The 27,149-nt window shown below is 51.3% G+C and overlaps 1 protein-coding gene across 1 annotated transcript; it reads left to right on the top strand.

Moving 5' to 3' along the window:
- Positions 1 to 834: 834 nt before the first annotated feature.
- RBM28 (RNA binding motif protein 28) lies at positions 835 to 22,277 on the top strand. The gene is made up of 19 exons (XM_033162469.1): positions 835 to 976; positions 1,614 to 1,766; positions 3,245 to 3,339; positions 4,309 to 4,384; positions 4,726 to 4,818; positions 6,015 to 6,089; positions 7,461 to 7,575; positions 7,851 to 8,053; positions 8,739 to 8,841; positions 9,625 to 9,734; positions 11,926 to 11,999; positions 12,146 to 12,281; positions 12,578 to 12,642; positions 15,187 to 15,345; positions 16,795 to 16,944; positions 17,097 to 17,171; positions 18,919 to 19,259; positions 20,055 to 20,154; positions 21,721 to 22,277. The coding sequence occupies exons 1-19, from the start codon at positions 835 to 837 to the stop codon at positions 21,865 to 21,867; spliced, it is 2,412 nt and encodes an 803-aa protein (XP_033018360.1). The 3' UTR covers positions 21,868 to 22,277.
- Positions 22,278 to 27,149: the final 4,872 nt, after the last annotated feature.

The raw sequence follows: 27,149 nt of genomic DNA, 5'->3' as shown, positions 1-27,149 counted from the left end.
AATAATAATAATTTATACACCGCCCATCTGGCTGGGTTTCCCCATCCACTCTGGGCGGCTTCCAACAAAACATTAAAATACAATAATTTGCAACAGAACATTAAAATACAATAATTCATCAGATATTAAAAGCCTCCCTAAACACTGATTTATTTGTTTTTTTGCAACCCTCCCACCAGAAGTACCCAGTGTCTCTTTAGCTACGTTCAACTTTGAAGCCATTTCCGGTCTTATACAAAGGTATCATTCCACAAATCACGCCGTGTCCTCCGAGGTGTTTCTGCCGGCAGATGTTGCAGATGCCAGGTTGATTGGAAAGAGACGCAGCAACTTTTTCCTGAAAGTCTGCCCAGTGAGGCTCAACCTCCATCCCAGAATTTCACGTCCCTGAGAGAGAGAAGCAAACCTCCTGCAGAATCTCCTTGCTTGCAACTTGAAGCCATGAGTTCGAGTCCTACCACCCAGAGCAGGAAAGAACAAGCCTCCTCCCTCTTCCATGCAACTAAACACTGGAAATTCTTTTTTCCCCACCCAAAGATAGTGATCGCAGTAATTTTAATAACACGCGTGCACATCGCTCGCAGGGCGTTCCCAGGACAGAAAGAGAGACGCCTCCGCGCGTGCGCAGAGAGCCCCTCTGCCATTGGCAACCTCCCGCGCCTCTTCCTCTTTCTCCTCCTATCCGGCAGAGGGCGCTCTCCTCCTCCTCCTCCTCCAATTCCGGAAGGAACTCTCGCGCGCCGGGCCGCGTTTCCGGCCGGGCCCGTTTGAGCAGTGGACCCAACATGGCGGCGCCCACGCTCGCGTAACGTGCTGGGCGAGTTGGGGGGAACCATGGCGGCGGCGTCTGCGGGAGCGAGCGCCGGTCGGACGGTGCTGGTGCGGGGCCTGCCGCCCTTGGCCTGCGCCGCGGACCTGGAGAGAGAGTTCGGCCGGGCGGGGCCGGTGCGGCGGGCGGTGGCCGTGACGGAGCCCGGTGAGGGGGGACGCGGGGCGGGTGGCCAGGCGGGCAGGGGCCGCTTCCACCCCACCCCCACCCCCGCGACCCACGAGCGGTCTCACACCCCCGGCCACCGCCCTGCCTCTAGAGGTTGGGCTTGGGGGGCTGGGCTAGATGACTTCTGGGGGTCCCCTCGTTATAGGCAGTGCTTTTTTTCTTTAAAAGTTTACGGGACTCTCATTTTGCTACTCATATTGAAATACTGCCCCTCAATGAGGCCAAGCTTAGATGTTTAGGGGTATGCGTACCCCTGCGTCCCCCCCCAGAAAAAACACTTATTATTATTATTATTATTGACCGCTGGTACCACCACCACGGACACAGGCATGCAGAGCCCACCTGGCGCCAGAATGAGCCCTCCCCCCCCCAAAACTAGGAATCTTTGATGACTATGCTGCACCCCTATTATTATTAGTATTATTATTAATGGAGTGAAGTGGCTTTTCCCATCTTATATGTGATATTTGTTCCCTGGCCAAGTTGCTGACCTTTGCTCTATGATGTTGTTGTTGTTATTTGTAAAGACACCTTGAGTTCTTTGCAGCGAGAAAAGTTGTTTAATAAACTTAACCAGTCATAATAATATTCATATGCCTTTAAATTTCTTGGATAGGCAACAAAACCTGTCGTGGGTTTGGTTTTGTCACTTTCTCCTTGCCGGAAGATGCTCAGAGAGCCATTCAGGAGATCACAGCCTTTGGGAAACGCAAGATCACAGTAGCCCTTGCTAATCCAAAGCCAAGGCAGAAAGGAAAGAAGAAAGAAGGTAAGTTCAAGTTCTTTTTGTGGGGGGGGGGGGTGTGCCGGGATTTTCTGTGTGCTGCTGTCGACACTTAGCGCCAGTTTTGCTGAGCACACTTAGAAAAACTGAAGAGGCTTGTCTTTGGTTCCACATGACCTGTGCTACCTTTGAGGCTTCCAGCACCCTTTCTGACATGTTCTTACAATCCAGAGGACGGGCTTTGATTTCCTTACAGTACACAATTTCAAGACATTCCCAATAAATAAAAAAATTGTCCAGTAGCACCTTAGAGACCAAGACATTCCCAGTTATACCGCTGCAGTGGAACAAACTGCCTCTACAGCCAGCAGGGAAGTGTAGGCTCCTTGCCACTTAACAGGCTAGTGGGAAAGAAAAAGGATTCCTGTCAGGTGGACTGAGGTAGGACGGATGCAGCCATCTGCCTCTCCTCCAATAACCTTCTTTCCTATGCTGGCTATGAAAGAATTGGCTCCCCCCCCCCCCAATCCACACCCAGCAGAGCAACCAGGTGAGCTGGCAGACCGAGGAGGGATGGAGCGGTCTATTCACTGCCTGTATGGGATTCCTAGTCAGCTGTGATTACCAGGCAAGTTGTAGGGGCTATGAAGAGGAGGACTGTTGGCGGAGCTGGCAGAGGAGCCGATTGTTCCTTGCCTTAACTCACCTCTCCAGCAGCGCCTTTACACTTTGCCTGTCCTGCCTGGCTGCTTGTAAAGGGAGAAGCATGCCTTGTCTGCTGGAGTTTCTCTCCTGCTTGGCAGGGTTCTTTGGCAGCATCTCCCGGGCTTTTGACAAGAGGTTCTTGTAAGCACACTGGAGGAGCCTGGCTGCTGGATCAGGCCAAAGGGGATCACATCCAGTTGCAGAAGAAAAAATCAATCTTCCCACCTGTTCAAGACCCTGTTGAGCAAGACAAGGCAATTGCGTTGGAGAAGACCCCCACCAGCCAGACACTCTTGTCAGCTGATCCATAGACTGTTCAGCTTACATACAGGACCACAATACCTCAAGGACTGCCTTTTTCCATATGAACCTACCCAGACCCTGAGATCATCTTCTGAGGCCCTCCTTTGTGTGTCTCCTCCTCGAGAGGTCCGGACTCTGGAGGGTGGCAACACCAGAATCCAATTAATAATAAAAATTAAAATAAAATAAATAGCTTTGTGGAGAAAACATTGGGGAAAGCATTGCTAGTCAAAAACCCTCACACTTTCCATGCTTCCTTCACCCTTTTCACCCACCTTCGTGCTGACTCCGTAAGAGAGACGTGGCCTTAACATAGAAGCAAGCTCAGTCCTATGACAGTCCACGGTCCTTGCAGACCCCAGACCCATCCAGTCCAGCCTCCTGTTCTCAGAGTGGCCAGCCAGATGCTTGGGCTCACAGGATGCTTGTGGGTGTGACCTGAGCGCACCAGCACTTGTGCCTAGTGATGATTTACATACGCTGTGTTCTTAGTGTCCCACTTGCTTTGGTTCCAGATGCCTCGGAGGCCCCCCAGCGAGCGAAGAAGCCCCCGAAGGCAAAAGGAGCCTCGAAAAAAGCCAGGCTGATCATTCGCAATCTGAGCTTCAAGGTACGAGCCAAAGGCAGGTGTCAGGGATTTGCCTTCTCCTCACGAGGAGGAGAGCGGGGAAGGTGATTCTGCTAGTGGGGAGGAGCAGGGTAGGGAACCTCCTCGAGAGGAGGTCTTGCTCAGGTACAGGGAGCCCCAGCCACTGCTGTCATCTGACTCCTCTCAAAGCCCATCGCCAGAACTCTCTCCCGTGGAAGAGGAGGAGGAGCCGAGGGTCAGGGATGCTGGGCAGAGACCCAGCAACGCCAGCCAGAGGCGATCGGAGGGGGAGTTGCAGCTTCTGGCACCAGCACAGCATCGGGGGGTCAGGGGACACAGAAGACGTTGTTTCAGGGTGCCGAGGCTTTGGTGCTGGGCGGGAAAAAGGAGAGGGGCACTTCCGGATTCTGCAAGTGACTGAGCAGTCATGTTTTTAGCTAGCTCTGCACTGTAAATAGTTATGCACAATAAAGTAGTCTTTAGTGTAAGAGGACTCTCTCGGTACTCCTGAGCAACACTGTGGTGTACCCTGACAGCAGGGGAGTTGCCTGCTTCTTTGATGGGGCTGGGATTCTCTTTCTGAGCCACCCCCATTCCTTTCTTGGAACGAGGCAATTAAAAGTGGACTGGCAAGGTTAATATTTCACGGCACTCCTGTCTGAGATTCAGAGCACTGACGTAATGCTGTTTCGCCGAATCATAGAGTTGGAAAGGACACCCCCAGGGTCATCTAGTCCAACTCCCCGAGAGATGGCCGTGCAGCCATCCATTTCTCAGCAGCTTTTGGTGTAAATCACAGCTGAGCGCTCCATTTAATGGAGCAGTAATAGGAGCCCCAAGCGCCCCTTTTGGATTTCACATCAGAGAGCAAAGTCTGCTCATAGAACGTTGGAGCAGCAGCCCAGATCCTGCCTAAGACTTGGGGCTTTTGAAAAACACCCAATGCCCCGTGGTGACTTCTGCCATTGGTCTCGTTTCTGCTCTCCTTAGTGCACAGAAGACGACCTGAAGGCTGCATTTTCTCAGTTTGGCACAGTGCTGGAAACGACCCTCCCCAAGAAACCAGGTATGGCCAGGTGACCTGGGGGGGGAAGGGCCAGTGGGCGCTACTGGGGGAGGAACATAGCATGCCATTGAAACTGCACACCTGTCCTGGATTATCCCGAGCCATTCATGGATCACTGCGTTCCCCTTTGGAACTAGGAATTCCACACATCGGAGATTAGAGCACTGGCTGGTTCATGTTTCTGCTGTCCGCCGTCTTAAGCTGAAGAACTAAGTCCCACCTGGCTTCTTGGTTATGGCTCTGGCTGCTCCTCTGTCTCCTTATAAGTGGAATCCCATGCACAGGCTACAAATATATTTTTAAAAATAATCAGAATTAAGTGGATTTCCTGTTGCTTCCAGATGGAAAGATGCGTGGCTTTGCCTTTGTGCAGTTCAAGAATGTCCTGGAAGCAGGGAAGGCCCTGAAGGCGATGAACATGAAGGAGATCAAGGGTGAGTCCGACGCTTTCTTAAAAGGAGCCGGGTGATTTGAGGTCCTCTCTGTGTGTTTATGTCGGGAGATGGGAGCTGCCTGCGTAGAGGGTCAGGCGAGATAATATTGGTTCATCTATTGCACTTGATAGCTGACCTTTTTCTGCTAGGAGCTCGAGGCAGGACATGTGCTTCTCTCCCTCCTCATTTAATCCCTACAACAAGGTAGGTTAGGCTGAGATTCAGTGTAGGACCCTGGCAGAGACACATGCCCGACTGGCATGTTCCCTCTCTCCTGGGTGATCGTTCGGGAGCTTCTCAAGCTTCTTCAGCCCGAAGATCAGCATGCTCTTAGCATCCGCAGAGTTTGCCCAGCTTGCATGACAGACCACAGCAACTCAGCATGTTGGCTAGTCTACTTTATTTACATATAGTACACACGGAGCTCTGCAACATGGCTCCCTCTCTCTCTAGCTTCAGACACCAAAGAGAAAGAACAAAGGACAATAGTCCCACTTCAGGGAACACAGTAAGAAAAACATCCTGTATACGTCACTTCCCGCTGTGGAATGAAAACACATACCCAGTCATGTGATAAACACCTAACCCATGACTGCACACGGGGAATGAATCTCCAGCAAGTCATACCCAGCGAGCTTCATGGCCGAGCGGAAGGGATTTGAACCCTGGGTGCTAGTCGGACGCTCTCCCCACTCCCCACCACCGGCTCTCTTGCTGATCCTCTTGTGCTGGGAATGATAGAACATCCACAGGAGGGCGGAATATGAAGGTGTGTTCAGGCGGTGGGGCCGACGGACTTCAGGTCTCCTCTTCACACACACAGACACCATGACTTTTTATTTCATAAAATTTGCACACCGCTTGATTGCAAAAATTAAAATTAAAAAGCCCTCAAAGTGGGTCACAACCCTCCTTTAAAACATAGGAAAGGTAAAATACTAAAACAGATTAAAATCACCTCCATTTTCTAAGCATCTGGACAGGCCTGCCTAAACAATTTCAGCAGGTGCCAAAAATTGCCCAGCTGGTGTCAAGAGGCAGGGAGTTCCCAGGGGGTAGCGGCTGCCACACTAAACAGTTGAGATCTTACGAATGGGAAGCAGGTGGCAGTTCCTCGGATGGAATCGGTCCCCGGGATTTGTAGCTGCGCTGCCCCCTCGCCAAGCCAGCCTCAGAGCTTCCCTTTCCCTCCGCAGAGCGCCCGGTGGCCGTGGACTGGGCCGTGGCCCGGGAGAAGTACCAAGCGTTGCAGGCGGTGGCATCTCCGGCAGGTGAGTGGCTCCGGGGCAGGAGTCATCCTGCTCTGGGCATCTCAGGCAGCTGGCCTTGCTCTGCTTGTGCTGTTGAGTGGTGGGTGAAGAGGCCCGATCTTGACCTCAGGCCAACCAGCTGAGAGTGGCAGGGGGAGATTGAGAACATTTGTCCCGAGTCTTTGCAGCCAGGCAATTGCCTGTGTGAGACTGACTGGTTCTGAGAGCAGAGCTGACCTTCAGAAGAAGCAGGCCCTGTTCCCTGCCCAGCAAGCGTGGAAGGGGAGTGCCCTCTTGCTTATTCATTTCATAAATGTATTTTTAAATGCATTTTTAATCTTTCGTTGGAAGCTGCCCAGAGTGGCTGGGGTAGAAATAATAAATTATTCTTATGATTCATAAAATGTATGCACTCTTCGATTATTTTTTAAAACACCTTCAAAACGGATAAAAGAATAAAATCATCATTGAAAAAATAACGGCAATAATTTAAGACTTTAGACGAGCTGAAGTGACAGTAGATGGAAAACAGGTTAAAATTCACACCAGATTTCTAAGCATCTGGGCGGGCTTGTCTAAACAAGAACGTTCCCAGCAGGCGCTGAAAAGAGTGCAGCGAAAGTGCCTTCCTGGTGTCAAGAGGCAGGGAGTTCCAAAGCCACACTAAGTGTTGCTACAAAACACGGAACGGACGGAACAGATTTTACGTGGCACTTGGAACTGGGCCACTTCTGTGAATGGGAGCCGTCAGTTGCGTGTCTCTGGGTCAGGCGATCTCACGGGTGAACTGGTCCCACGTTGCGAAGGGCCTTACAGACGTTGGCCTGGTAGCCACTGGGCAACCAGGGCAGATCTCTGGGCATCGGAAGCGCCATGTTCCGACAGGGTCTTTCTCCTGTCAGCCGTTGTGCCCTTAGAAAGCCTCCTCCTTCTGTTCCAACTCTTAAGATCCCTGCCCAGTTGTGGCTCCTTCGTTTGGGCTCCCGTTTCTGTGTTCTGTGGCCCGTTTGGGATCTGGCCGCGGGGACTTCCCTGGCATGGCTTTTCACGAGAACCCAAGATGCCCCCTCTGGATCAGGCCAAAGGGGGCCCATCTACTCCATCAAAGGAATGCTTTGATGGTGTTTCCTGCTTGGCAGGGGGTTGGACTGGATGGCCCTTGTGGTCTCTTCCAATTCTATGATTCTACTCCAGCCTCCTGTTCTCACAGGTACCAACCAGGTGCCTATTATGGGAAGCCAGCAAGCAGGACTGGGCGATGGCAAGATTTGCCAGGATTAACGGGTGAAGCTAGAAGTGGGGGGCGGGATGGGCGGGGGAAGCGTCTTCCTTGAGAGAAACTGGGCAGAGGCATCTCACCCTCCTGCTTCTTTGTCTCTCTCCCCCAACCAGGGGTCCCGGAGAAGAAGAAGCTAAGCCAGGCCCAGCAAGCGGAGACAACTGAGGCTGACGGCGGCGGCGATGAAGACGAAAGTTCAGAGCCTGCTGGGCCAGCGAGGCAGGGCAGGTGAGCGCATGGGGCGTGCTCCGGAGGTCCTGGGACGGGCTCACTCTGCTGCTGATGTGGGGATCGGGGGGGGGGGCACACTAAACCGCCCTCTGTGCCAAATCACTGCTCTGTCTCTCTCTGCCTGCAGGCAGTGGCAGGACTGCCTCTGGCTTCCTCCCTCTGCCGAAATCCAGCCAGCTCCGAGATTCCAGAACCCCACAATTAAGCCCTTTGGATGCAGAGTTCAGTTGCCTGCTTCTGATGGCTCTTTCCTTGTGTGATTTCTGAAACAGGTACTTTGATCCACCGCCTGCGGATACCGAGGAGGAGGAGGAGGAGGAGGAGGAAGAAGAAGAAGAAGAAGAAGAAGAAGAAGAAGAAGAGCAAGAGGGGCCTGGCGGGACACAGGACTCCGATGAGGAAGAGGGGGAGCCCGGCAAAGACATGAGCTCTGATGAGGAGGAGGAAGAAGAAGATGACGACGAAGACGAAGAAGGTTGGTTTTGCAGTTTCTGAGGGGTTGGATGCCAGGGCAGGTGGTGAACCCTTAAAAAGCTGGCGCCTCACGCCGGCTGAAATACGATATTTGGAGGATGGTGGCTTTATCCATACGGAGACATTATTTATTATAATCGTGTCTGCTTGCTGGCATTGATCAGTGGCTGTGAAGATAATGGTTTTTGAATGCAACGAGATGAGATCAGAAAAGCGCTCTGGAGTCCGAGACATGGGGAACTCATAAATTAAAAATTTGGTATAATTGGAATTGTTATAATTGGAAGTATATAATTAATTTGGATTGTAATTCGATTGGAAATATATTTTGGAAAATCAATAAATATGATTAAAAAAAAAAAAAAAAGCTGGCGCCTCAAAGGAGCGCTTGGAGAGACCTGTTGGGTCTGGTTAAGAAATCAATTTAAACCCGGCATTCCTCTTTCCAAAAGCTGCCAGCCACCACATGGAATTTCATGTCCTCTGCTGGGAACGTGGCCCTCCTCTGCCTTGGTCTTTGGAGACTGGGTACTGCCGCCTTGCCCATTGAGAGCGGCATCATAATAATAATATTTGCCAAAGATTCCTGCATTGCAGAGGGTTGGACTGGATGACCCTCGGGGTCCCTTCCAACAATTCTGTGGCCTGCTCTTGCCTTTGGAGAATGCCTTGCTCATGATTTCCCTCTCCCCGGTCTGCTCCCGTTCCAGAAGCTGACGTCCCTTCGAAGCGGAAAAAAGTCCAGAAGCTCCCGTCAGACGTCACTGAAGGAAGGACCGTCTTCATCAGGTGGGCGAAGGCCATGCGCTCAGCATCGCCTTGGGAGAGAAGCCAGGAGGCTTCTGCCCTGCTCCTTCTGCACCCTTACGGGGCTTAGAGAACCGTGCTCCAGCGTACATTCATGGCTGTTTATCGTTACTACTTTTTAAGATGATTAGCTGCTTGTCATCTGAACGTCTCCAAGTGACTGGCAGCAAAATATCTATCTATAGACATCTATGTAATGCCATACGGGCAGGAAGGAAAAACGGGCTGGGGTCATTCCACGCATCAATATATCGTTTAACATTCTGCATCGCAGGGGGCTGGGCCCTCATTGATGCTAAGTAACCCTTAGGATCTTAATATTCTCAACAGGTGCAAATATTTATATTTTCCTAAAAAATCGATACAAGTTTAACAAGTGTCAGGTTCGTTCAGCAACAATCTTGTGAGTACTTCTGTTGTTGATACTAGCCCTTGAGATCTTAATATTCTCAACAGGTACAGAGGGGCTGCTTATTTTGATTATATATATTGTGGTTTTTATGTCGATCGTTTCTGTGAACCGCCCTGAGACCTCCTGGTATAGGGCTGTATTTAAATTCAGTAAACAACAACAACAACACTTTCATATTTATCATTAACATGAAATCAATGATAAATATTGTTGTTTTATCCCGTGCAAAGACTTTTTGCCAGTCCGCCCTTGCTGGGGGCCACCGGACATGTTTTTTCACTGGGATCCAACCCCGCTCTTGTTGTCCTTGGGTGTGGGGTGCATCTTCACGTGCCCCCTGTTTCCCCCCCTAGGAATTTGTCCTTCGACAGCGAGGAGGAGGAGCTGGGGGAGCTGCTGGAGCAGTTTGGAGATCTGAAGTACGTGCGGATCGTGCTTCACCCGGACACGGAACACTCCAAAGGTAATGGGGCTGACACCAGGGGGGAGATTGGAGGGGAGGGGGACAGACTGAGCCAGAATAATTTTGTATTAGGCGGCGGCAGGGGGGGGGGAGACTCCTCGGAGACCTGAGTTCAGATCCCGCCTCAAAAGTAGCAACTAAAAAATCTAATTTTTTGTGTCTGGCAGTGGGTGGCCGTATCATATCTGTTAATAATAATAATAATAATAATAATAATAATAATAATAATAATTTATTTATACCCCAGCCACTCTGGGCGGCTTCCAACAGAACATTAAAATGCAATAATCTGTTAAACATTAAAAGCCTCCCTAAACAGGGCTGCCTTGAGATGTCTTCTAAAGGTCTGGTAGTTGTTTTTTTCTTTGACATAAACATTGTTGGGGTTACAATAGTTCTCCTTATTTTGAACTTTATTTTTGCCAAGAACACGTTCGCACAATAACTGTGTTTTATATAAGAGGCCACTACTAAAATGAACTATACAGCAGTGAGGTGGTCATTTTCTGGTATTAGAAAAGGTGTGGAAATTGAGTGTGTGCCAAATAATGGACTTTCCTTCCTGGGAGGTTTTTAAGCAGAGGTTGGATGGCCATCTGTCAGGGATGGTTTAGCTGAGATGCCTATTTAATTAAATCCAATACAGATATATTTCTTCCTTTCTTGGCCATTACTATTGAGAATCTTCCAAGAATCATTGCTTACGTAATCTGTTAGCACACTTTGATGGTATGTACAACCTATGTATCTTCTAATGCTTGATAATGCTTAATAATGTATGAACTCTGTTTTTTAGTCATGATGTAACAGATCTATATTTGTAATTTCTACATGTCAAATATTAATCCTTGTATTATCAAGTGTGTATATTTATATTATATAGAACTATTAACAGCTGAGGAAGCCCTTTGGGGCGAAACAAGGAAATATCCAGAAACCTTGTTCTGCAAAACCCAGCTGCCTGTGTCTGCTACCTCTGTTAGCCAAACCTCATCAGCTGTATTGTCCGTGACATTCTGGGGACCTTTCCTTAATCACATCCGAGGACTGTGTAATATATGAACTCAAACAAGAATGCATGAAGAAAGGAAGAAATATATCTGCATTGGATTTAATTAAATAGGTTATATACCTTGCTTGAAGGGACGCGGGTGGCGCTGTGGTCTAAACCACAGAGCCTAGGGCTTGCCGATCAGAAGGTCGGCGGTTCGCATCCCCGCGACGGGGTGAGCTCCCATTGATCGGTCCCAGGAAAGCAAGTCAAAGTGCAAGTAGATAAACGGCCATCTGTCAGGAATGCTGTGATGGTGTTTCCTGCTTGGCAGGGGGCTGGACTGGATGGCCCTTGTGGTCTCTTCCAACTCTAGGATTCTATGAGGTACCGCTCCGGCGGGAAGGTCAACGGCGTTTCCGTGCGCTGCTCTGGTTCTCCAGAAGCGGCTTAGTCATGCTGGACACATGACACGGAAGCTGTATGCTGGCTCCCTTGGCCAGTAAAGCAAGATGAGCACTGCAACCCCAGAGTCGTCCGCGACTTGACCTAATGATCACGGGTCCCTTTATACCTTGCTTAAGGATTGTATATGGTGTACATTCTGGACTGGATTTTTATGATAGGAAGTAACTAGTAAAGAAATTTGTTAAAAATATTACCACACGGCCTGTTGCGCTCTGTATGCTGTGACTATTACATCTGCGTAACGAGGTATTAATCCTAGAATCCTAGAGTTGGAAGTGACCCCAAGGGCCATCCAGTCCAACCCCCTGCCAAGCAGGAAACACCATCAAAGCATTCCTGACGGACGGCTGTCAAGCCTCCGCTTAAAGACCTCCAAAGAAGGAGACTCCACCACACTCCTTGGCAGCAAATTCCACTGTCAAACAGCTCTCACTGTCAGGAAGTTCTTCCTCATGTTTAGGTGGAATCTTCTTTCTCGTAGTTTGAATCCATTGCCCCGTGTCCGCTTCTCTGGATAAGCAGAAAACAACCTTTTACCCTCCTCTATATGACATCCTTTTATATATTTGAACATGGCTATTGTATTTGTATTGTATTGTATTTGTTCAGCTGAGATTCCTGCATTCCTTGAGGTCTCTTCCAACTCTACAGTTCTATGATGCCTTGGGTCACTGTAAGACAGCTTCCTAAACATGCATCTTTCCTCCCCACTCCCCAAAATCCCACCACCAGGCTGTGCCTTTGCCCAATTCGTGTCCCAGGAAGCTGCCCAGAAGTGCCTTCAAGTGGCTCAGGATGAGAGCGAGGTGAGAGATGGGGTTTTTTCCCAGCAGGGTGGGAGCGTGGTAGTTCCCCACCTCCACCGGGACTGGTTTGGTCTGGTCCTGGCAGCACCCGTGGGTGCCCCCTCCCTGCCTCCCTGCATCTCACTGCCTCTCCTTCTCCCTGGAAGGGCGGGGGGCTGCACCTGGGGGGCCGCCGCCTGCGAGTCGACCTGGCCGTCAGCCGGGAGGAAGCCCAGCAGCTGCGGAGCCAGAAGACGAAGAAACCCACCGGCACCCGGAACTTGTACCTGGCGCGCGAAGGCCGTGAGTGCGAAGGAGGCGGCTGGGTGGGGCCTGGATTCACCTGGGCTCACCTTGCCTTGTGTGCAGGGCAACGGGGTGTTCATTACCATGAGCAGCGGTGGAAGGGGCTTGAGGAGGTGGCAGGCTCTCCTTCCTTGCAGGTTTTAAAGGAGAGGTTGGGTGGCCCTGTGTCAGGGATTCTTTAGCCGTGATTCCTGCATTGCAGGGGGTTGGACTAGATGACCTGTGAGGGTCCCTTCCCAGTCGGTGATTCTATACTTGGGTGCTGCTTTTCAATGCTCCTTTTTCCTCTGCAGTGATCCGTGCTGGCACAAAAGCTGCCGAGGGGATGAGCGATGCTGACCTGGCCAAGAGGGCACGGGTAGGTTCTCTCTCTCTCTCTCTCTCTCTCTCTCTCTCTCTCTCTCTCTCTCTCTGTCTTTGTCTTTCTAGCCCAGCCTTTCTCAAGCTTGGGACTACAACTCCCATCATCTCTGGTCCAGTGGTCCTGCTCGCTAGGGCTGATGGGAGTTGTAGGCCAACATCTGGGGACCCAAGGCTGAGAAAGGCTTTTCTAAAAGCTAGACATGGCTCCAAGCTTTCCCTCCTTAAGGATGCCAGAAGACCCCTGCTGGGCCAGGTCAAGGTGGGTCTGCTGAATCTAGCCCTGGGGGCCGGATGCCGCCCAATCGCCTTCTCAATCCAGCCCACAGACGGTCCGGGAATCAGCGTATTTTACATGAGTAGAATGTGTCCTTTTATTTTAAATGCATCTCTGGGTTATTTGTTGCCCCGCCCCCCAAAAAATAGTTCAGCCCCCCATAAGGTCTGAGGGACAGTGGACCGGCCCCCTGCTGAAAAAGTTTGCTGACCCGTGATCTAGCCTGTCTCTGATTGACAGGAGCCCTCTGCTGCTTACGAATCCCCGCCACTCGCACTCAGGGCCCCCCTGAGGCCCCTGACTCTCCACGTAGCAAGAGGACATCATGTTGTCTAGCTGTGGAGAGCCATAAATCTGCCGAATCTCTTCCTTCCTTCCTTCCTTCCTTCCTTCCTATTTATTTCCCACATTATACCTGTTCTCCATTTGTTTACTGTGGCAGCGCTTACAACTCTGGAACTCCCTGCCTGTTGAGATGCAGAAGGCGACTTCACTGTGTTCTTTTCAGCTCCTGCTAAAAACATTCTCCCCTGTTTAGGGAAGTTTTTAATAACTGATGTTTTAATGTATTTTTAATCTTTTGTTGGAAGCCGCCCAGTGGCTGGGGAAACCCAGCCAGATGGGCGGGGTATAAATAAATTATTATTATTATTATTATTATTATTATTATTATTATTATTATTTAGGAAAACCTGTCCAGATGCTTAGGAAGTTAATGGGAATTTAATTTTTTAAAAACTATTTTAACTTTTTGTATGCTTTAGTAAACTGTTCTTGATTTTAATGTTTCATCCTTTTTAAATCGCTTTGAGTGGGTTTTTTTACACTCAAACGGCATACAAATTTTACGAATCACATGCCGTTTGAGTATTTTAAAAAAACCCAACAAGCCTCAAAGCAATTTACAAAAGAAATAAAGTTAAAGCCACTAGAGAACAGACTAAAACATTTTTTTAAAAAAACAAACCCACACTTTCTAAAAGTCTGGGTGGGCTCGTCTAAACATAAATGTTTTGAGCAGGCACTGGAAAGTGTTCAGTGCCTGATATCAATCGGCAGGGAGTTCCAAAGCGTAGGCGCTGCCACACTCCAAGACCAAGTTCTTGCCAACATGGAATGGCTATTAAGTGGCAGAGCCAGTTCCGTAAGTTGAAGTGGTCCAGAGATTGTCTATGGGACAAGGCGATCTCATGGTCCCGGGTCCTTGAGGGGGCTTCACTGCTAACAGTAACACTTTGAACTTGGCCTGGTACAAAATCGGTAAGGCCTTTCTCCCGTCAGCAATTGTGCTGCAGCATCCTGCCCTCGCTGCAGCTTCTGGCTCAAGCACAAAGGAAGCCCCACATAGAGCGCATTGCAGGAATCCTGTCATGAAGTAACCGGTGCATGAACTCCTGCAGCAGAGCTCATAGTTGGGTTGGAGGGGCTGCTTGAGAGAGCTGTGGTTCCTGCATCGCAGGGGGTCAGAATAGATGACCGTTAGGGATCCCTTCCCACCCGGCAGTTCTGTGAAAGTGGGCCTGATGATGATGATGATGATGATGATGATGATAATAATTATAATAATAATAATAATTTATTTATACCCCGCCCATCTGGCTGGGTTTCCCCAGCCACTCAGGACTCAGGGCTGCTCCCAACAGAATATTAAAAACACAATACAGCACTGAACATTAAAAACTTCCCTAAACAGGGCTGCCTTCAGCTGTCTTTTAAAAGTCAGTTGTTTATTTCCTTGACATCTGGTGGGAGGGCGTTCCACAGGGCAGGTGCCACCACCGAGAAGGCCCTTTGTGTGGTTCCCTGTAACCTCACTTCTCGCAATAAGGGAACCACCAGAAGGCCCTCGGTGCTGGATCTCAGTGTCCGGGCTGAACGATGGGGGTGGAGATGCTCCTTCAGCTAAACTGGACCAAGGCCGTTTAGGGCTTTCAAGGTCAGCACCAACACTTTGAATTGTGCTCAGAAACGTCCTGGGAGCCAATGTAGGTCTTTCAAGACTGGTGTAATGTGGTCTCAGCGGCCGCTCTCAGTCTCCAGTCTGGCTGCTGCATTCTGGAGTAGTTGCGGTTTCCGGGTCACCTTCAAAGGGAGCCCCACGTAGAGCGCGTTGCAGTACTCCAAGCAGGAGATAACCTGCAAAAGCAGGAGAGTCTTCCAAGCAGAGCGGTGGGCTGGCTTTCTCCCCTTGCCCGCCCCCCAGTCCGCCCTGCCCGGCGCTCCGCCTCGCAAGGCTGCGGTGACCCCTCTGTCTCCCTCCCCCAGTTTGAGGAGCTGAAGCGTCTCAAGCTGAAGGACCAGAACATCTTCGTGTCTCGGACCAGGCTCTGCGTCCACAACCTGCCCAAAGGCGTTGACGACGGCAGGCTCCGGAAGCTGATGTTGGAGGCGGCCAAGGGAACCCCCGGCGTCCGGCTCAAGGAGGTGAGCGTGCCTCTCAGCACAGCCCTCCCCCGCAGGGTGGTGGCAGGGATTACGCGAGGAGGGGTGGGAAGGAACCAGGCACGCCACCCTGGAGGGAAAATTGGGGTAGAAGTGCAAGAAATGAACGAAACAGCTTCCATCACTCAGGTCTCCTGCCAAGAGCCACCCGTTGAGCTTCTGGCTTCATCCTCGTCGTGGACGCTTGAGCTTAGATTCCTGCCTTGCAGGGGGTTGGACTCAGGGTGGATTTGGTTTAAATTGATTTAAATCACGTCTTAAATCACTAGTCAGTAAGACTTGATTTAAATCACTAGCCAGTAAGACTTCATTTAAATAATTTTTTTAACAGAAAGACTCATTCTTGCTGGTATAATCTTAATATTTACAACCAGACTAAGGTTTCATTTTTAGAATAATGAATGTTCAGAGTAGTTATTACAGTTGTATCAAAAATCACTGATTTGGTTATACTATTAAGAAATACATAGACAGATAATGAAATTATTGTGAGGTTTAATAAGTTAACCGTTTATATCTGGACAACTTTCTGCTGTACTTTACAGTGGTACCTCTGGTTGTGAACGGGATCCGTTCTGGAGCCCTGTTTGCAACCTGAGCAGCGCGTATCCTGAAGCGCCGTGTCTGTGCATGTGCGATTCGGTGCTTCTGAGAGCCAGTGTGGTGTAGTGGTTAAGAACGGTGGACTCGTAATCTGGTGAACCGGGTTCGCTTCCCCGCTCCTCCACATGCAGCTGCTGGGTGACCTTGGGCTAGTCACACTTCTCTGAAGTCTCTCAGCCCCACTCACCCCACAGAGTGTTTGTTGTGGGGAAGGAAGGGAAAGGAGAACGTGAGCCGCTTTGAGACTCCTTCGGGTAGTGAGAAAGCGGGATATCAAATCCAAACTCTTCTTCTTCTTCTTCTTCTTCTTCGCATGTGCGAATTGCCGAACCCGGAAGTAACCTCTTCCGGTACTTCCGGGTTCGGCGCGTTTGTACCCTGTGACAAACGCAACCCGCAGCGATTGTATCTAGAGGTATGACTGTATTGGATGGAGAAAAACAATCATTTTCTTAATATCAATTTACACAATTTATTTAAATAAAACAATAACATTATAGCATATGTAGCCATGTTTGTTAACTGATGTGGTTAAAGTTTTAAAAAAAGAAAACAGACTTAAAAGAAATCCTTATTTGCTGATGAATAGCCTTTGGACTATAATATAACTTAAATGGAAAACTATCTTTAGAAAGATTTTTCCTCCAAAAGCATTTTATTTTGAAAATCCAACTTAAAAAAAATATCTGATTTAAATTTTTCAAAATCTGATTTTTTAATTATTATTATTTTAAAAAATCATTGATTTTTATCCAGCCTGGTTGGACTAGAAGACCCTCGGTTCCCTTCCATCTCTGTGAATCTCTCTCTCTCTCTCTCTCTCTCCAGTGCCGTGTGATGCGGGACCTGAAGGCGCCCGCTGGGAAGGGGAAGGGCCAGTCGCTGGGCTATGCCTTTGTGGAGTTCCAGGAACACGAGCAGGCCCTGGCTGCCCTGCGCCACCTCAACAACAACCCCCAGGTCTTTGGGGACCAGAAGGTAAGGTTCCCCCCCCTCCCCGTTTCTTCCAAACGGAGCACCGGAAGGAGGTGGGGCAGATTCACAGATATCAGTTTCTGGAATCGCGTTGCTAGTTTCCCTTTGGGGCGCACTCTCCTGGTGTTCTCAGGCTGCTCTTTCTCCCCCTGCAGCGTCCCATCGTGGAATTCTCCCTGGAGGATCGCCGGAAGCTGAGGCTGAAGGAGCAGAGAGCCCAGCGCAGCCTGGTAGGAGGAGCAGGAGGAATCCTAGAACCCTGCAGAGTTGGAGGGGGGACCCCTGCGCTCATCTAGTCCAACCCCTGGCAATGAAGCAGTCGCAGTCAGATGCTCCTCCAACCTCCGCCTTCCTAGAAGGAGGCGGCGTTACGGCGAATGGCTGCCGAGGGCGAGGGGAGGGGGAACCGGTGGGGACTCAGCCCTGGCAAGGGCCTTCGCAGTTCTGGGGGTGTCCAGCTTTGCGACACGGGTGGCACTGTGGTCTAAACCACTGAGCCTCATGGGCTTGCCAAGCGGAAGGTTGGCAGTTCAAATCCCCATGACGGAGTGAGCTCCTGTTGCTCTGTCCCAGCTCCTGCCAGCCTGTCAGTTCGAAAGCACACCAGTGCAAGTAGATGAATAGGTACCACTGCGGCAGGAAGGTAAATGGCGTTTCCGTGCCCTCTGCTTTCCGTCACGGTGTCCCATTGCACCAGAAGTGGTTTAGTCCTGCTGGCCACATGACCCGGAAAGCTGTCTGTGGACAAAGGCCAGCTCCCTCGGCCTGAAAGCAAGATGAGCGCCGCAACCCCACAGTCGTCTTTGACTGGACTCAACCGTCCAGGGGTCCTCTACCTTTACCTTTTACCAACCTTGCAGCCTCCTGGGAAGTTTCATAGGGTGCTGTTTGGGGCCGGGGTCCTGACCCGCAGGGCAGATGGCTCTGCGGATTCTGCCCACCTGCAGTGGTCTCTCCAGGCAGGTGGGAAAGTTCTGCTTAGCTCCTGGAGTCGCCCTCAGCCAGCGTGGGGCACCTTTGTTTGTGGGGTCCTGCCATTGCACCTCCAGACTTACCTTCCCACTTTGGAGGAGGTGAATGGCTGGAGGAAACAGCTGGAAACCAAATGCTCTGTTTTCCTTCTGAATCTTAACTCATGTTGCTCCTCTTTTTTTACCTTTTGACTGGTCAGGAATTGGTTAAATTATTAGCCTAGGGACACTTTGATTGCCGTTGTGGAGGTTGTGGACTCTCCTTCCTTGGAGGTTTTAAACAGAAAGTGAAAATCGGGACTGAAAAGTTGTTGATTTAATGTCCAGATTTTCCCAGACATTAAAGAAATTCCTGCCCGGACGCAGTTCCCGACGGCTGAATCCTGGCGATGTCCGCATGTATGGCAACCCTGTTTTTAAGCAGAGGTTGGATGGCCCTCTGTCATGGATGCTTTAGCTGAGATTCCTGCATTGCAGGGGGTTGGACTGGATGACCCTCGGGGGTCCTATCCAACCCTACAGATCTACAATTCTTGGAATATTGCAAGCAGCTCTGCCATCCTGATGCATGATTTTAATTTCATCTCACTTTCGTTTTGTATAATGCCTTCCTATATTACTTTGCGCAAGGCAGTCTACAAGCTGAGGAAACCACAAATTAGGCATCAAGGGTCAGAAACGTAATAACCGTGTAAAAAAAAGTCATACTAGAATCATGACTTTGAAATAAGCAACTTAACCTCAAATAAAGCAATATTCAATAATCTATTATAATATAATAGTAAAGAGTAAAGTACCAGTGCATAATAATTAAACAGTTTACACTTAGCAGTTACAATCAAGAATTACCAAACTATAATCAATAAAAATAATGGGTGCTCTGGTGGGAGGGGGGAGAGGGGGGGATATTTGTTATTTGAAAAAGAAGCGGGTGCCCTCCCTTGCTGAGCTCCCTTGGGGTCCTCCAGTGGCACAAACCTCTGCCCCCCCTTTTTCTCCTGTGCAGCAGAAGCTGAAGCAGAAGCTGCCCCCCGAGGGGGCGGCCGGCAAGCAGCCCAACGCCAGCCCCTCCGAAAAGCCGGCCAGAAGGCGGAAGAAGAAGCCCCCCAAGGCCAAAGAAGCGGAAGGGGCTTCTCAGGGGCACGAGGACCCACCAGAGCCCCCCGAGAAGAAGCCCAGGGTCTCCCCGGCTGCCAAGCAGCGCCTGGAAGCCCCCCGGCTGACGGAAGGGGCCATTCCCTGGGCGGGTTTCCAGACGCGGGCGGAAGTGGAACAGGTGGAGCTGCCGGACGGCAAGAAGCGGCGCAAAGTCCTGCCTCTGCCCTCCAAGCGGGGGCCCAAGATCAGGTAGCGGCTGAAACAGGAATGGAGAGGCAAGGTGGGGGTGGGGGTGGGGAGTATATGAGCCTGTGGGAGGGGGGGGGAGGGAAAGCTGGGTGCTGCTGCCGCCACTCACAAACATACCTCGTGTCAAGGCCTCAGGACCAGCCTCCCCTTCTGCCTGCCCCCTGCCTCCGTTTCCCTTCCGTCTTTACCCTTCTCCCCCCCCCCTGGCCGCCCTTCACCTGCTCTGCATCCCCCTCAATTTCTAGGAGTTTTCCTGCTAAGGGAGCACGGCCCTCGGGGGGGGGGGAGCCATTACAGAGAAAGGGCCATGTTCCCTCTTGCGCATTCTTTCGGGGGGGCAAGGTGGAGAAGTGGGCGGAGCAATGGGGGCAGTTCTGGCACGGGGGGGGGGCATCCCTGCCACTCAGAAAGTGGCGGTTTTTGCAACAACATGACACGCAGCCCTTTCCTTCTGGGCAAGGAAGAAGTGTCGTCCCAGTTGGGGGACGTGTTTTAGCCAGGCAAGGGCGCTGGAGGGGGAGAGGGTCTCGGGGGGGGGCACATTTGGCCCCTGAGCTCCAGGATTCCCACAGGGCAGGGTCTGGTCAGGGGGCTACGCAGAGCCTGTCTCCCTGGGGGTGTGGTGTGTATTGGAGGGGGAGAGGGAGCTGGAGGGGGAGTTGGGAAGGTGGACCCGGGGGGGGGGAGATCAGCAGCCCCATCTGGGGCCCTGGGTCTCCCTTAGATCAGGGAGGGCAGCCGCGGCCCAGCCTCTCCCCCCCCTCTGCTGAGCTGCGTCTCTCTCTCTCTCGGCAGGAAGCGGGACAAGGGAAGAGTGAAGCCCCCCGCAAAGAAGATGGCGCCCTCCGGCCCAATGCGCAAGCAGGAGAAGAAGATCCGCGAGGGGCCCAAGCAGGTAAGTCGGTTGTGGGGACATGGAGGGGGGGCGGCCTCTTTCATGCCAACAGCCAAAGGTTTGTCAAGAACCCAAGATGAGCCGAATTGCTCCGTGAATTTGTCTATTCCTCTTTCAAAGCCATCCTGTGGCAGTGAGTTCCACAGGTTCAACTGCGTGCTGCTTGAAGAAGGACTTTCTCTTCTCGGCCCTGAGTCTTCCCAACCTGGAGACCTAATGGATAGTCAAATCAGCTCTCCGTATGCAGAGAGCAGGGGGCTCCTGAGGTCCTGCAGCCTTCTCCAACCTTCAGTTCTGCTTTGGGTTTTCTGCAGGAAAAAACAAAAAGCCCACCCACCCACCCAAAAAATTGCATTGGAACTGTTCATGTATTTTGTACATGCTCTTCCCCTAAAGGAAGCAATTTCCTCTGCATTTCTTTCATAGAACTCACATTTTTGCCTGCATTTTTTGAGCCCATTCTCATCGTCTAATATTTATTGTGATTCCTGCCTTGCAGGGGGTTGGGCCAGATGACCCTCGGGGTCCCTTCCAGCTCTAGGAGGAGTCTGTGGTTTTATGTACCGCTTAAGACGTAGAATCCCTAAGTGGTTTTTACAGAAAGCGCAGCAAGAGATTTTAAAAGAGAAGAGAAATCGACATGCAGGCAATATTATTATTATTATTATTATTATTATTATTATTTATACCCCGCCCATCTGGCTGAGTTTCCCCAGCCACTCTGGGCGGCTCCCAATCAAGTGTTAAAAAGAATTATCATGATTGTGCAAGTTAATTATGCTTCATACTTAATGAAATCAACTCACAAATGCAGCAGGAAAAACAGAATAAAACGTCCAGTTAGATATCGCTAAGCAATAAAACAGAAGGATGTGATGGATTTTAGGAGCCCCTTAATGCCTGATGGAATCCAGTTAGTGCAGCTGGTTAGAGCGTGGTGCTGGTGATGCCACGGTCGCGGGTTCAGACCTCGGTCTAGATGACCCCCGGGGTCCCTTCTGACCCTGCAGTTCCGCGGTTCTGTGAATGGACAGGTCTCTAGGAGATAATGGAAGCTTGCAGAAGGGTGTTTGGACCATTGGCCCTGGCGACTGGGGCAGGTGACCTTCCGAAACCAGCTGAGGGCCCCATGTTCCCCATCCCTGGCTTGAAAAATAAAGCCAGCCAATGGGATGTGTTGTTTTTTTGGGGGGGGAGGGGGGTCCTCAGGCAAGGCAACTTCTGCGTGGATCCCCTTAACCCAGAGCTGAATCTGCAAAAATCGGAGAAGCATGGAAAACCCGGTGGATATGCCTGCATTCTGTATTCTGCAGAACCCTAGAATTTTGCAGAGTTGAGAGGGACCCCCCCAGGGTCATCTAGCCCAACCCGCAGTGATGCCGGAAGGTTAGGTTGGACAGATTTCTCCTCCCCGGGGCAGGGGGTGTCCGAGATAAAACCTGCTTTGCTGCTCTCCACCGGCTCGCTCCTCCCTTTGCCCGAGTGCCCCTGCCCCCAACTTCCCTGGCCAAACCGTGGGGCGCCCCCTCCCTGACCCAGCTCTCCTCCTCCTCCTTCTCCTCACAGGCGCCCAGGAAGCAACCTCGGGGGAAACGCAGCCAGGCGGAGACCCGCTTTGAGCACCTGGTGGAGCAGTACAAGCGCAAGATCCTGGGCAGCGGCAACAACAAGGCTGCGGCGTCGGCCAGGAGGAGCAAATGGTTTGAGGGCTGAGGGAGGCCCTGGGGGAGACCGGGGGGGGGGGGCGGAGAGGGACCGTGGCTGGGGCTGAGCCCAAGCAAGGGCAGCGCCCACCCCCACCCCCCGTCTCTGCCACCTCAGACTTCTGGACTGTGCAAGGAAGCAGCAAAGAGCCTCCTGAGCTCTCTTTGCAGGGGTACATAGAGGGGGGGTCTCGTCCCCAAGGTGCCCCCCTCTGCTGGCCCAGGCTAGTCGGCAGAGGTTTCAGGAAGCGCTTGAGGGACCCCGGTTTGGGGAGAGAGACACACACCAGCGGGACAGGAAACAGGAGGGCGTCGCGGGTGAGAATTTGCCCCATATATTTTTGCCATCTCTGACCAAGAGAGGCCTCTGTTGTTTTCACCGCAAACATTTTTTAATAAAAGGGTTTTATTAAAAATCTACCTTTCCCCCCAGGAACAGAGGGAGTCTCTCGCCGGCCCCCACCGCCCTCCACCTTTGGCAAGGTTGGCTAGCTGGAGGGCATTGGGGGGGGCAGGCCACCTATGCCTCTCTCCCTCTCTCTCTCTTTCTTTCTCTCTCTTCCTCTCCCTTCCCTGATCTCCCAGCTCAAAGTCCTGCTGGGTTGTTTTTTTTACTGTTGCAGTTTCATTTATTGTAAAGTAGCCAACCACATTTTTTGTGGGGGGTGGGGGAGAGCAGTTGAGAGGCAGTGTGGTGCAGTGGTCAGAGTAGTTTGACTACAGGGACCTGGTAGAGACCAGGGTTCGAATGCTCCCACTCGGCCATGAAGCTCCCCAGGTGTGTGACCTTTGCAGGGTGTGCAGTGGGGGTGGCATTGAGAGGAAGAGAACCACACACACCACCTCGGAGCCCTTTGGAAGGAAAAACAGTGCAATAAATATATAAATGAGCAGCTTCTTCCGGTTGGCCCTGGCTCCTTCTGGCTGGAGGTCGTGTGTGCACAAGTTCGAATCCACCCTTGCTCCTTCAGCACCTTTAACGATTTCTCCTGGGGTGTCCCAGCAACCCAAGGCCGGGCGTGGTGGAGCACCAAAATCCTTCCGGCGGTTGCGCGCACGGAAAGATTGCCGCAAGCGCAACTCCTCGTTCCAACCAGATGTTTGTGGACTCCAGCTTCCAGCCAGCACAGCTGGGACCGGCTGGAGTTGAGGCTGCTGTATATCTCGGGCTTTCCGTACGTGGGGTTCAGGGAAGCCACTGCCAGTTTCGAAAGGTTTGAGAAATGCAGCTTCTTAAATCCCAGCCCTGCAATGCGCTCTCCGTGGGGCTTCCCTTGCGTTTGACCGCGAGGCCACAGGGAGTGCAGGATGCTGCGGCGCCATTGCTGCCAGGAGGGAAGCCTTGCCAGCTGAAAACACCCGCGCTTGCCCCTGGTTGCCCATTTGCTACGGGGCCAAGTTCAAGGTGCTCCTATTAGTAGGCAGTTGCAATCAAAAATTATTCAACCCCGCATTGCAAACCAGGTTTCTTATCAAAATTTACAGGCCTTCAGCCGTTTGCAATGCGCAAATCAAACAAAAGCCATTGAAACAGCTCAGCTGCCCAACGCAACGGACGCTTCAAATGGTTCCCCCAAATGCAGCTGAAATTGCAGCTTCTAATGACTTCCGCAGTCTCCCTCTCCTGATACTGGCCTTGGGGGTCTCCAAATTTCCTTACAGTTCCACAAGGTAGCAGACCTGCTCCATCCTTGACCGCATTCGGCCAGGACAGACGAGAGAAAGTAACCTCTTTGCCCAGTGCATAGTTCAGCTACGGAAATCCCTCCTGCAGGAGGCAGGGACAGTCACCAACCTGGGTGCCTTTGAAAGAGGGTTGGGCAGATTTGTGGAAGAGGAGAGGCCTCTCGATGGCTCCCAGCCAGAAAGAATGGCTCTACCCTGACTCCACAGTCCCAAATTCCAGTTGCAGGAAAGGAGAGTGTTTCTCTTGTGCTCAGATCCTGCCACTGGTTTTCCTGTGGTGCATCTAGTCGGCCACTGTGAGAACAGGGTGTTGGACCAGAGGGGCCATGGCCCCGATCCACCGGGTTCTCCTTGTGCTCTCACATTCCACATTTTTTTCCGCCGAGTTCTCAGTGGAGATGTGAGTGGCCTTCCTTGCCAGCTGCGGCTTCCGATGCCACTGACTCATTTTCCTTTCTTATTTATTAAAATTCCGCCTTGCCCTCCTCGAGGAGCCCTGGGCAGCAAAGCAATAAAAGCCCATGCAGTTAAGAATGAAATGCAATTGCAAACGCCCGAAAAGCATCTTTAAATGTTAAGAAAGCTGGGCTTAATGCCATGTGGCGCCACGGTCAGTGTGAGGATTTCTGCTCGAATGGACTTTCTCCCCCTCTCCTCCCCACCCCCCCAAAAAAAACTGTTCCAGGGGTTTTCCCCAACCCCCTGGAGCAGGTTTGGGGAGGGCGTGGGACTCCCACGGCGGAGAGGTGGAAAGTCCCACTGTGCAAATGGAAATCTGTGTGCGGACTTGTTTGTAGGATACCTGCAGTTTTTTAAATTTGGCCTGTTGTACTGGCAGGGCTGGGAGAGTCTGACCAGGAGACCCAAGGGGGAGCTTTGGGGTTTTCAGGGCCTGTTTGACTTCACATCACCCTCTGCCTAAAAAACAGCCACGTAGATTTTTGAGGGCAGCGATGCTTTGCTTGCTTCCTGCCTGCCTGCCTGTCAGATTTTGAAAATTTGTGCTGAAGAGTGGGGTGTCTGCCAACAACATAGGGCTTTTTTTCAGGGTGGGGGTCTCTTCCACTTCTTGGGTTCCCATATCTGTGGGGGTAGAACAAGCTTTCCCAACCTGTCCCTGTGTCTGGGCAACGGCTGACTAGTCAAGCGCCACAATTAGCAGAACTGAAGATGTTGCTCTGTGCCATTGAACAAATAGCTGCTAGGGGGAAGAACACAGAACCATAGAATCACAGAATGGTCGAGTCGGAAGGGACCCCCAGAGGGCATCCAGTCAAAGCCCCTGCAATGCAGGAATCTCAGCTCAAGCATCCGTGACAGATGGCCCTCCAACCTCTGCTCTTCCTGGTGTTGAGTCGGAAACCCCTTTCTTGTTCCTTGAAGCCATGGGTTCGAGTCCTACCCTCCAGAGCAGGAGAAAGTAACCTTGCTCCCTCTTCCATGAGACGGCCCTTGAGATATTTGAAGATGGTTATCCTATCTCCTCTCAGTCTCCTCTTCTCCAGGCTAAACGTAACCTTCTCAAGTGGAAGGCATGACTCTTTACCTGCTAGCCTGCCCCTTATATAGAGAACCCAGAGATCACTTTCTGAAAACTTGGTTCACGCAGGTAAGCAGGCACACCTGGCAGAAGCGGTTTGGTTTCTTTTGAGACACTATAAGACAGGGGTCAGCAACCTTTTTCAGCCGTGGGCCGGTCCACCGTCCCTCAGACCACGTGGTGGGCTGGACTATATTTGGAGGGGGGGTTAACGAATTCCTGTGCCCCACAAATAACCCAGAGATGCATTTTAAATAAAAGGACACATACTACTCATGTAAAAACACACTGATTCCCAGACTGTCTGTGGGCCGGATTGAGAAGGCGACTGGGCCGCATCCGGCCCATGAGCCTTAGTTTGGGGACCCCTGCTGTAAGAGCTTCACAACACAGTGGCTCTCTATGCATTGGCTGCAAAACAAGAAAACAAAAAAATCAGGAAAAATGAGTTAGATTAAATCACTATAAATTGTGGTGATTCATAGGTTTAATCTGGAATCAAGCTGGATTTGAGTTTGTTGGTTTCTCTGGGAACTTCTCTTACGGTTGTTGGCAAATAGGATTTTAAAATGGCAAAAGAATATTAGAATGGGAAACTATTTTAACGCTCAGGAACCTGGCAAAAACAAACATTTAAAAATGTTATGGGTTTTTATATTATGGACGGATGTTCTGTATTATTTTATTAATACTATTGCCTAATACAGGTTTGTCATGGCCTTTGGCTAGAACAATAAACTTTGGGACTTGAAACTTGAATTAATCTTTCCTGGGACAGCTCAGCTGGTAGAGCAGGAGACTCTTAATCTCAGGGTCATGGGTTCGAGCCCCATGTTGGGCAAAAGATCCCTGCATTGCAGGGGGTTGGACTAGAAGACCCTTGGGGGTCCCTCCCAACTCTGCAACTCTTATGAATTCTGTGGATGCATGGCTGCGAGTCCTTCATCGTGTGAAGCTGTGGCTTCTGGGTCGTTATGAACCGCAGACTTAAAAGGGAATCTGTCCAGTGGTCCTTAGTGAAACAGATTCAGATTCTCTCCCTATGTGTGAACCATTTGCCTAGTAGCCCTGCGCTTAACCCAAAAGGCAAACGTCTCTTTCCCACCTTAGGATTTCAAAGGGAATGTTCCCCGAGTTGGGGGGCTCGTTGGACAACGGGCTCCTTCCGCGCCAAGTGCTGGGAGCTTTCCCCATTCCTCCAGGACCCACGCAGGCAACCCAGTACACCTCGCATCCTGGTTTATGGACGCTTGCTTTTCTGCTTTTGAATGGCTTTAAAAAAACGCTTTCGTTTAAAATCTTTTTAAATGTAGCCAGCCGCTTCAGTGTGTTCTGTCATTTAGCGGTACAGACTGACTTTCACAAATAAGAAATAAATAACAACTCAGCCCAGTGGCTTTGCCACAGCTGCTGCTGCTGCTCCCCCTGGTCATCTGCTGCCAGAAGCCCTTTCCCAGCCAAGCTGCCTTCTGGCTGGGTCTCTCCCCCAGCCGCTGTGCCTCCTTGGCGCACGCATGGCCTGCTGCTTTCCTGGCTTCTCACCTTCCAAGAAGGCGGGGAGAGATCCGTCGCTCTGGCACCAGTGCCAGGTGTGGGAGAGCAGGGTGTCCCGGGGAGGTGACGGCCGTCCTTGTCACCCCTGCGGCTGCCAGTGGCACAGGCTTAGCCAGCCCAGTGAGTCGGATGCCTCTTACGCACCAGAACGCCCCGAGGGGACCGGCACCTCGGCCAGATTTCTGGGAAGGGGCAAGGCCAGCAGCCGCTCTCCCTCCGCTCCCTCGCTGGGTAATTGAGAGCAGAGACATGCGGCATTATAGCTGCAAGCTGATGCAAGAGAGATGCAGGGGGAGCCGGGACGTGGGAGAGAGCCCTGACTCACGGGTTCTGATCCTGCTCTTGCTCCTGCTCCAGAAGTCAGGGGTGCTGGCGTTTGGGCCTTGAGCATCTATCGCAGGATTATAGAGTTGGAAGGGACCTCCCTGGGGCCATCTAGCCCAGCCCCCTGCAATGTACATCCCTTTAGTTACAGGTAGGTGGCTGTGTTGGTCTGCCGCAGTTGAAACAAA

The sequence above is a fragment of the Lacerta agilis genome, chromosome 10 (assembly GCF_009819535.1).
Source record: "Lacerta agilis isolate rLacAgi1 chromosome 10, rLacAgi1.pri, whole genome shotgun sequence".
Classification (NCBI taxonomy): domain Eukaryota; kingdom Metazoa; phylum Chordata; class Lepidosauria; order Squamata; family Lacertidae; genus Lacerta; species Lacerta agilis.
The sequence above is the reverse complement of the archived record's forward strand: the minus strand, read 5'-3'. Positions and strand labels throughout refer to the sequence as shown.